Below are 11,207 nucleotides of genomic sequence, written 5' to 3'. Positions count from 1 at the left end.
ACAACATAACATGACTTTTATATTTATGTGGACTCTTGGATTATAAGATCTGTGGTGGTGGATAGGATATTACCTGTCTTTCCCACCTGATGACTCTAGTGTTTCCCACCGGATTTCTGCATGCCTTAAGGATATTTCAGCCTGGATGAAAGATCGGCACCTTCAGCTTAATCTCTCAAAAACAGAGTTTTTGGTGTTTCCAGCTAAAACAGCTATTCCCCAACAGATTAACATCCAGCTTGACTCAACTTCACTGACCCCAACTAGATCGGCACGAAACTTGGGCGTTGTAATTGATGACCGACGTAACTTCTCTGAGCATATAGCTTCTATTGCAAAATCATGCCGGTTTATGCTTTACAACATTAGGAAGATCAGACCTTATCTGACACAAGATTCCACACAACTTCTTGTTCAGACCATGGTCATCTCTAAGCTGGACTATTGTAATTCACTATTAGCTGGCTTACCCGCTTGTGTAACAAGATCATTACAGCTGATTCAAAATGCTGGAGCACGCCTGGTCTTCAATCAGCCAAAGAGGACACATGTAACTCCTCTCCTAGTTACTCTCCATTGGCTCCCTATAGTAGCCAGAATTAAATTTAAATCTCTCACTTTGGCCTATAGGACACTAACTAGATCTGCTCCTAGTTATTTTAATTCAATAATCAAGCCTTACATGCCCAACCGCCCACTGCGGTCTTCTGGTGAGCGTATGTTGTGTCGACCAGTCATAAAAACTGGGTCTAATTCCAGACTCTTTTCTTCAGTGGTTCCATGTTGGTGGAATGAACTGCCCAGTGCTCTCCGTTCCTGTGGTAGTTTTGGGTCGTTTAAGAGGGGTCTAAAGACATTCCTATTCAACATATACTTAGTTGTTTAAGCGCTTATGTGTTATGGTTTATATAATGTTGTTTTTATTTTAATTGGGCTGTTAATTAATTTGACATTATTGTTTATTATTGATATTCTCCTTAATGTAGTCTTAGCATGTTATTGTTTTTATATTATTGATTGAATTGACATTATTGTTTTATTATTGCCTTTCCCCTTTTTTTACATTGCTTTTTTTATTAGGCTATTGATTGAATTGATATTATTGTGTACTACAACTATTCTCCTTACTATATTTGACCTAGATTTTAATCTGTTCCCTGTTCATTTTTAAATATTATTATGTTGTTTTGTATTTATATGTCGCTTTGGACAAAGGCGTCTGCTAAATCCATAACCATAACCATAACCATATCAACAAGGTTTTAAGTTAGGCTAACAGTTAACATTCTTTTGTGCAACGACACTGAAAAGTTGACATGGGCAGATAACTGTTAATGGGTTTTTCTGACATTTCAAAACAGTGTAGCCTAATTTATTACAAGACGAGGATCACTTTGTTTTGGGAGCTGGAATTTCTTATTCTGCAGTAGGCTTAGCTAGCCTATGAGAGTACCGAATTTGCCTTTTACGCCGACGAACGAGGACATTTAACGTTAAAGTTCAGCATTTAGTGCTAGGGAGCTAGCCAAGTAGCCTAACGTTAGCCTGCCTAACTGACTGAAAGCTCTTAACGTGAAATCACCAACCTGAAACAACACCATCCGTCAGTTCACTGGGCGACGCTGTTGCTTGAACGGAGCTGGGTGGTCTTTTGAAAAACTTTCTAATATCCATAACGTTTCAACAACATGTACACAAGGTGTAAAAGTGACAGACTTCTGACAGAGGCTTTTTGGAACACCGAAGCCATGACGTAGCGTTGTCAAGGCAGCATTTTCACTGGATCTAAACAAATCAATCTAACCATTGAAATCACCATAGCGGATAGCCCAGAGACCTGGCATAGATCGTGTAGCAAGTCAAATTATTTTTCAATATTGGGCTTTGAAAATAAGGGATATATTTCCTCAGTAATAGAGCATTTGGTGACATTTATAGAGAAACCGAGGGGAAGTTATATTGGAAATAAGAGTTGCCGGGAATTTAAAACACTAAAAAAAGATTCGGGGCTTTTGAAAAAAGATTCGGGGCTTAAGCCCGCCACCCCCTAGCTCCGCCACTGGTCCAACACACACACATACACACACACACACACACATGTGTATAAGCACATATCCTATTACCTCTGCTTGCTGTACATCACACATATGCACACATGTGCAGAATTCAAGACACTTTGTTAAGTCAAGGGTGGAACATTTCCATGACAATCTATGAAAATGTACAGTATGGGGCTGCATGCTCATGCTGCAAGGACATTAAGCTCACAGCACCATATGATTAATTGGTATCATGTTTATGACAAAGAAATGTACATTGCGGCATTCAGATAGATAAATTACTCAATATCAGGGCCTGTGAACCCAGCTCTGCTATTAACATGTCAGATTGGATGAGAGATAAGGGTCCAGGCGGATGCAAACCATTGCATATTTACAGAGCTATCCAGTCAAGCTTTTCTGAAGGCCATAGCTGTAGCCATCCAAGCATATCCATGCTGTGCCTCCACTATAATTGTGTGAAACATGCATGGCTTGAACAAGATTCATTATGGCTACTCCGTCTTTGATTTTGGTCCACCTCCAAGACATTTAATTTGATTTTAGTTGGAGAGGAGAGAACATAAATAGGAAGGGACTAAAGTGCCATTTTGGGCAAAGCCTTCTTGTGAAGACTGTCAGCCAGGGCAGCTCAGTTTCTTTTAATCAGTGGCAGGAGTTAATACAGCCACCTCACACTGTGGGGTGGGAGACGACTGATCTGATGAATATAGGCAGTCAGCTGGGAGACGGTTTCTTGTAAAATCTGCTGTCATAGATGCCCAGTTAGGCTGTGCTCAGCAAAAATCCAGTCACAGTAAACTGAAGCCAATCGACTGTGTTTAAACACTTGAAGCTTAACTCATACTTTTACTTTTTGAAAAAGGATTTCTTTCTCTTCATCACTTAAAGGTAGCCTACCGTGAGTGATTCTGGATGATGTCTCATCTGCTAATATTTGAACCAATCACCAAACAAAACACCAGTGTGAACTCACTCCTCCCCTCCCCAAAATCCTCTTCCATCCCCCAAACTCCTATTTCATTCCCTCATTTTTTCTAAAAAATGAATAGACAGCTATTAGATTGTGAGGAGATGATTGCAATAAATTATAAATTGGGATATGGCTTAGAAATAGCTTGCAAACACTTATGATCCCTTTAATGCTGAATTACGGCTGAGAAACTCAGGTTCATTTCATCAACTTTAATGACAAGGTGGGAGAAATCTCTATGCCGTGACTATCCAATTTGTGTGACTTGGTTCATAGAAGGGCCATTCTGAGCATGTCTTTAAAAAGGCACTCTTGAGTGGATTAAATTAGGATGTGAGATCTGACTGAGATCTGTTCCAGAGTTGGCAACTAAAACTGTATAACTTTTGACTTCAGCAAAGTTTTTCAACACCAAGAGAAAATATACCAAACCCTGTTTATGCTAAGTCTTGCAAAGTTGTAGTAAACAGAACATTTTAATAAAAGACTCAGAGTGGGCAACTTTGGAATTTATTTGCGAAAGGTCTGAATGGAGTGAATGCATGAATAATGAAGGAAGTCTCCCCTACCCTCAACTCCCACGAGGCCCTGGTATATTATATTTTACATGCATAGACTTCTCTTACAGCATGTATGAATGCATGTGACAGGTGTGGATGAGAGAGGGGGGGGGGGGGTCTGTAAAATGTGGAAATACAGGTACAGGTGAAGGCAGGTACAGTAGGTTGGTGTCTGAGCTGATCCGCTGTGCTGAAGACAGCAGACATTCTCTTGGAGTTTCATCAGCTGCACAGTAACATGTCACCCACAGAGCAGAAGAATACATTTGAATCCCATCACTGTCATCCTCTCCCCTCTGCATTTCACATTTCTCTGCAAGACTCACCGTGGAAACTTTTACTAGAGAGGGTTGAAGCAGAGTGATTCATTGTATCATGCATGATTATAGACAGTAATATTGTAAACACAAGTGTGGGTAACACTTTACGGTAAGGGTACATGAATTATCATGAATTAATTCATGATTTATGCATTACTTCATTCCTTTATATCTTATAAATCATCATGAATTTACATGACCTCATGCATGAACAACACATCAACTAAGACATTAGGTAGGATGGATACATCATTATGATTTATGATTTTTTAATCATGATCATCATGATTACATGAATTTAAGGTTAATTGCTCATGAGCTCATAATGTCTGTGCTGTGTTGAATAATGACATGTGTTTAGATAACTGCAAAGTTGTGTTCAGATTTGAGCAGTGATGACCACATTTTTGGCAGAAAAAGAAATAATCATGATCATGCTTAATAAATCATGATTCATAATGACGTGCCCACTGTACCTAATGCTTTAGTTGATGAACTGTTCCGTTTTGCTCCCATAGAAACGAATTACGTTGCTCTATCTTGTTAGTAACCAAGGATCTTTGACTCTACTCTATGCACCCACATACTGTCTGACTGTGGCTAAGATCTGGCCCTCATCCACATACATGGGAGCAAGAGCTGTGCCACCGAGACATAGCTTGCTCCCAGCAGGTTAAAAAGCCAACTCAACTAAAATCTCCAGCGCTAGCCTGTTTAAACACACATACAGTAGTTTGCTTACACACACCACAGCCACACCCTCATGATGAAACAGGCTACATGGAGTGCATGTGTTTGTGAGCAACAGCGGTGAGCTCCTTATCTCCAGCTCAGCACAGTCATCAGTCTTGGGTGCGTTTCTACAAAACTGATAACATACGCATAGCATAACACATACACACGCACAACAGATGTCTTGAGTACCTATACAGCGCCCCAGGCCATTTATTATGTTTGCTTCATGTAAAGGTGAACTGACACTGGCGTGCATGACTATGTATGCTACTTTTACACAGATGGCCTGACTTGAAGTTGAGATTTAAGTACTGTTCTTGCTTTCTCACTATTTAAATCGTTTAATGGCCATTTAATGATCTGCTGGGCAGCACAGACTTCAACCTGTTTACTGCCCACATCAAACTGTCACAGAATTATTAGACCAGAGGTTTGGCCAGCATCAGCATACATTTCCATCTAACACAATAATACATACACATTCAACAGTGTGTATGTGTGACTATGCATTGATGAAAATTACAGTCACCGTGACTTCATGTCTCATGTATAAAAACAGATATTAGATTGCATTAGATTTAACTTTATTGTCATTGGGCAGAGTAAAAGTACAAAGACAACGAAATGCTGTTTGCGTTTAACCAGAAGTGTAAAAAAGCAGAAAACTGCAATGTGATATACAAAGTATAGGCAGGTGGTGCATAAACAGTATAAGATATATAGTGCAGTGTAGAGAGTAGTATACAGTTAAGAAGGTTGTAAGGTTTACAGTAATATAAATTAAATATAGTAACTTTATAATAGAAGAATAGATATATGTATAAACATGTAATTGAATATAAATATATTATGTACTTTAAAAGAGGGACCAGAGTGGGTGACCTTATTCTCACTGTGTTCAAGGTTCATATCTCTGTGCTGACACAACATGCACCCTGAACTCATAGAATAGGTGCCATGTTTTAAACCTACCAACAACACTTTAGACTAGGATACAGTAGTCGGAGGCCGTGTCAGTTGCCTGGTATGATGTTAGGCTCCCCCCTTGTGGACATTTAGGGTGGAAAGATTTTCACTCCATTCCCATTGGTTGGCAGGGTCCCCTGAGGCCAGAATAACAGTGAAATTGAACAGGGGTCGTAAGAAGTGTCAGTGTTCCACATCATCGCGTGGATGAATTCTGAAGATTGAACTGGATTTACCTTCATGGGAAATTATATCTCACATTTCAGTTTAAAATGTAAATTATGAAACATTATACAAAGAAATAAAAAAGTAAAATAAAAAAATCAACAAATTATTTTTTTGAAGAATAAGATATGATCTGTAGTGGATATAAAGCATTTTAGAAACACCGTATCCTTTTAGTTGTGAAAATTAGACCAGCAGGTGGAAACAGGAAAATGCAGTCCACGTTACACCACATAGGGACTTCCCTAATTTACCTATTTGTAAAGTATGTGGATAGTACCGCCCCCCCCTTACTGATGTGGCAGCAATCATAATGTTACAGGATCACTCAGATTACCTCTAACAACTATTATGAAGATCTGTTAATCAGCACCCCACACACAAATAACAAAAATATGGCTGTGAATATGATATGAATGTCTTTTATGTAAATAACAACACAAATGTAAACACAAACAAAATGACCTAGAACTTTCAGATGATAACTATTACCGTGTATTAAGTAATGCTGGTACCTTTTACCAACACATTAGACTGTTGGGATCACAGTGGAAGGGATGTGAACCTTCAAAACATACTACAAAAGAATGTCTTTTGAATATTTAAATTAACAGCATGGGACTGTTTGCAGTTTAGGAGTGCTATTTACTTGGAGGAAAGATCAGTCTGCATTAAAACTACTTTTAATTATTGGAAAAATGTCAGTGTCCCCTCCACACTTAGTGCCCTATCCACTAATTAAAGTAAGCAAAATGAAAATGCTGCTTTATCTGACTACCAAATTAGAATGAATACTCTAGTCTGGGTTTGAATTGAGTCTGGCCTGGAATTGGAGTTGGTCTGGACCTGAACTAGAGCTTGTCTGGTTTGGACTGGATTCAGACTGGTACTGGAAAGTGCTTGGTCTGGATTGGTATTGGATGTAACCTTAACAGGATCTGTAATTGGTTTGGGCTCTGGCCCATAAATTATCCAGTCAGCAGACTGAGCAGACAGACTGAGCTCCTGTATGCAAAGTCGGGCTGAAATCACTGGAGCGTTAAGTTCCTGTTTTGAATGACAATTTGCATCATACTCCGCCATATGGTAAAAAAAAAATGTAATTAAACTATAATTTGAAAAAAAAGAACAAATTGGCTGTTATATAGTCTACCCCTTTATAGATGTGTGTATGTCATTTCAAATGGTGCTCACCTGAAACATTTCTATTTTTATATTATGCCTCCAACACAAATCTACATTCTACTAATAGTTTGTGTGTAACTCTGAATGCTGGCTTGAAAATACTCCTGTGTGTTCTTTTGAGGCTGAAAGACAATGATGAAGGACTTTGGGATGAAGTAACTGAACATGATGCCATACAAACAGCTCAGCTCAACTATAGCTTTGATCAACTGCACATACTTGCTGCGGGACAACATATAAGCTTCAAGATAGGCAGCCCAGCTCAGAAAAGACACCAGTATGCAGAAAGTGATGGCTTTGGCCTCGTTGTAGTTCTTCGGCAGGTCTTTTCCCATGTAGGATAAGAGGAAGCAGACACCACTGACACTACACATGAGGCCTAGACCAAAACCTACAGGGACTAAACTTTTTTCAATGCATCTAAGCACTACCTGATCTTTGAAGGACTGTATGTCATTCTCTGGCATGGGAGGACTGACTGCAATTGCGATCACACACAGGATAAGCTGGAAAAACGACACCCCAGCCACCAACAGCCAATGCCCACTGTACTTCACCCACAATGCATACGCTTTGGGCAGGTGGGAAGCCATTTTGAAGATGCAGATGATCGATACAGAGCGGACGAATAGGCAGGACAAGCAGACGGTGTAGAAAAAGGTAAGGGGTGTGCTTCTGAACACGCAGCTCAGAGCTGAGGGCTCGCCAAAGTAGAAGAAGATGCTGATGGAGGAAGCGGCGAGGCAGCCCAGCATCAGGAAGCACATACTGCCCCCTGCTGACCGCACTACAGGCGTGGAGTAGTGCATGGCAAACAGCACAGCCACCCCCAGACACAGGAGCATGAGTGAGGATGCGGAGAGCAGGATTAGAATGGAGATGACATCGGAGAAGTGGAGGAATTCCACAGAACGTTTCTGGCATGACGTGCTTCCAGCCTCGGACCACTCATACTGGTCACACTTCAGACAGGAGTAGAGGTCAGCTAGAAGAAGAAACAGGAAGCAGAGTCAGGAAACACAAATTAAGTGCACTTTCAGGTTAAGTCCTCATATTTTGGGGCTTGTAGCACATCATTAGGTGCTTCCACATTAGCCACAGAACGTTTCTGGCACGATGTGCTTCCAGCCTCGGACCACTCATACATTCTATAGGTCAGACGGGAGTAGAGGTCAGCTGAAGGGAAGTTAGGAAAAGCCTCAGAGTGCACATTCAGATAACATTTAGAAGAAAACTCTAAAATTCCTTCAGAGTAAGATAAAAGGATACATACCCTTCTTTCCTTTGTGCTTGTAATAACCCAGCCTAACACCGTTAGCCTAGCTTAGCATTATGCATAGGAAGTGGAGACATTATCAGATGTATCCTATTGTCTAATTCTGGGGTAGATGGCAAATAAGATATATAGCATGTAAGGTTTTCTGTATTATAATATTATTTTAAAGGTTTGTTGTAGCATTTGCTTTAGATACTGCACACTCTTCGGTCACACTCAACAGGGAAAGTAACACCAGAAAGAACTTAAACTATTCCTTTCAGGACCATCTTGTTCAGTTTATCTTAGCATTCATCCTTTTCATACACTACAATAAAAAAGTGGGCATCAGTAATAGTTCAACAGATGTAATGAGCTAAGTTTAAAAAAGAGGATTTGCTTTTTTTGCACTGAACTGTACAATTAAACCTGAGCAGGCAGAGGAAAGAGAAGCTGCAGAGCTGTTGACCAAGCAGTCGTGATTAGTGGGTGATGCTGCTCTACCTGTGTGGTTGGTATACTGGTTAATGGGGCATTCCACACAAGTGAAACAACACTGATGTTGGCCTTCCTGCTGCCGAACATGTCCTGGCTTACACTCAGCAGAGCAGTTGGAGAATGGCACCTTCAAATCATAAATACATTAATAGTAGAAGTATCACTGCAACAGGAAAACTCTATTGGCCTACATGTAGCACAAACACATTTACAGTATATATGAATGAATTGTGGGAAATTAATGTGATGTGACTACATACTACTACAAGCTTTCTGTCCTTGACCGTTTATTAGCAAATGAGCAGACGTCCCCGTTTTCCAGGGACAGTCCATTTTTGGTGGCCTGTTCCCAGTCAAAATACATGAAAACCAGTTTTGTCCACCCTTTTCGTAGATAAAACATTAGCTATTTTAATGATATCGAAAGCCCAACTGGAAATGTCCCCGGTTTTCATCTCAGGAATCTGGTCACTGTACAACTGATAAAACAAAATGAGTGGTGCACACAATGGACAGACTCACCAAGCCATCACCATGCCAGTGGATCTGCATGTCATCAATAGAGAGGTTCACCACCGGTTGGTTGTCACATGTGCCAATCGGCTGGATCTTTACTGTGTGGTCAGCAGTGTTCCAGAAGACGACTGAGTAATGTGCTGGCGGGTCGCCATTCTCATCAAAGTACACATTCAATTGGTTCAAGGAGAACTTAGGTAAGCGTTTGATCTCACGAAGAAGCTAGAATCAGAATAGACGAGGATACAGATCACCATGTTAGTGCCAGCTGAGGGAGTTCAGTTCTTCCCTGTTTCCCTCAAATGTTCCATACACTTTCAACAAGGATCTTCATCGTAATAAGCATAGCAACAACTACAAAAGCTTTACCATATTGGGGACAGGGTACGGTAGTTACCATGTAGGGATAGACTGTGCGACTTGTGTCGCATCCTGAGTGGTTGCATTGTAAAGCATTGTGTAAAGCCATCGCCATGACGTATACAGCTGAATACACTGAGAAGGAGTAAGCATTGCCCTCATTGATAATGTCCTCAGCACTTTGTGAAGAACAAGCCTCACAGTCCTGATTGCAAACAGCTTCGTCTGATAGGCCTGCCCCACTGTGGCAAGACTTGCAGTTGCCTCCCATTCTCGACTGATGGATGAAGTTGCTGAAGCCGGGGAGCTTAGCAACAAGTGGTGTCACTCCAATGATGGTGCCAATGGTCTCAATCCCCTGCTGTTTGGTCAGAGGCTGGTACATGGACCAGGCCTCTCCAGCAATCCAGACTTTATTTCGAAATTTGTGTTGTATTGCCAAACGGATGACCTCCACAGCCTTCAGCTCATCAACGAAAAGGATTATGACTTTTATGTGGAGCATATCTATAGTTTCAAATATTGTGTTTAATTGTGATGTGTCAGTCAGAATCTCGTAGTAAGCCAGACAGATACCTACATTTTGAATCAGGTCATAAAATAGTTGAAAACCATCCTGGCTGTAAGTGGATGTAGTGCCAATGAAAGCCACCCAGTTCCAGCCAAAATGCTTTATGATCCGAATGATAAGTTCAATCTGGTCTTTGTTACTTGGTACAGTCCGTAGGAATGAAGGATACAGTTGTTTGTCACTGAAAATGCTACTGGAGGCTCCATAACTGATCTACAAAAACAGAAAATACAAAGACACTGAAGACGAATACACTTTAAATACACTTTACTGGGTATTTAAAAAACTAAAAACAGAACTGTTGTCACAAGACTGAAAACAAAAGGTTTCAGACATCAAGCAGACTTGAAACTGGAAAGTACTTCTCTAAGCAGAAAAAAACCCCTACTACATAGCATGGAGGCGCTGAAAGAGTAACATATTGCTGGAGTAAGAGAAAACAAAGACTGAATGCTCTACCATTGGGATGAGGTCCATCATGAAGAGGGGAGCAAGGGATAGACTCTCTGAGCTGCTCAAGGGGCCGGTGAAACCGATGACTTTAGGCAGGTAGCGGTTGTAGTCTTCCCTGACTTTGATGGAGTCGTTGTGGGAGGAGAAGAACTGTAGGCTGGAGGGTAAGTTGTAGGTGCTGGAGCAGTGATCAAAGAGCTGGTAACCAAGGGAGACGTTTGGCAAGAGGGAGGTCAAGTTGTTGATCTCCTCAACGGCAAACCTCATGACCTGGAGCAAATGATAGCCAGTCAGGAAGAATGACTTTCTGTCACAGCAGCAAGGGAGATTGACAGACAGAGAGAGATGGAGAGAGGGGAAATGGATGAAATTAAGTTTATTTGTCATTATGACAATGATTTGACACAGATCACATTTTAATATTCTATGTACACATAAATAAGAGAGATTTTTTAGGTGAAGGAAGGAGTTTATGCATCAACCAACAAATTGCCTTTTCTTATGTTGAACGGAACCATCCACTGGCAAAA

The 11,207-nt window shown here is 40.7% G+C and overlaps 1 protein-coding gene across 1 annotated transcript; it reads right to left on the bottom strand.

Annotated features, from left to right (window-relative positions):
• Positions 1 to 7,074: 7,074 nt before the first annotated feature.
• On the bottom strand, positions 7,075 to 10,959 carry LOC143115014 (taste receptor type 1 member 1-like). Its single transcript, XM_076276850.1, has 5 exons — positions 10,684 to 10,959; positions 9,691 to 10,437; positions 9,300 to 9,515; positions 8,784 to 8,904; positions 7,075 to 8,009 (listed from the first exon to the last, which is right to left on the bottom strand). The coding sequence occupies exons 1-5, from the start codon at positions 10,942 to 10,944 to the stop codon at positions 7,075 to 7,077; spliced, it is 2,280 nt and encodes a 759-aa protein (XP_076132965.1). The 5' UTR covers positions 10,945 to 10,959.
• Between the last annotated feature and the right edge of the window lie 248 nt (positions 10,960 to 11,207).

Source organism: Alosa pseudoharengus, unplaced genomic scaffold (genome assembly GCF_046254945.1).
Source record: "Alosa pseudoharengus isolate Yale_2024_CS ecotype anadromous, Long Island Sound unplaced genomic scaffold, YU_APseudo_1.1 YU_APseudo_1.1_scf_9, whole genome shotgun sequence".
Lineage (NCBI taxonomy): Eukaryota > Metazoa > Chordata > Actinopteri > Clupeiformes > Clupeidae > Alosa > Alosa pseudoharengus.
This window is presented reverse-complemented; position numbering and strand designations above follow the sequence as displayed.

Coding starts and splice junctions, on each gene's coding strand:
- LOC143115014 (XM_076276850.1), bottom strand. CDS start 10,944: ATGAGGTTTGCCGTTGAGGAGATCAACAACTTGACCTCCCTCTTGCCA. Junction 9,516..9,690: donor GCACAGTCTATCCCTACATG/GTAACTACCGTA, acceptor TTCTGATTCTAG/CTTCTTCGTGAGATCAAACG. Junction 8,010..8,783: donor CCAGTATACCAACCACACAG/GTAGAGCAGCAT, acceptor TTCTTCTTCTAG/CTGACCTCTACTCCTGTCTG.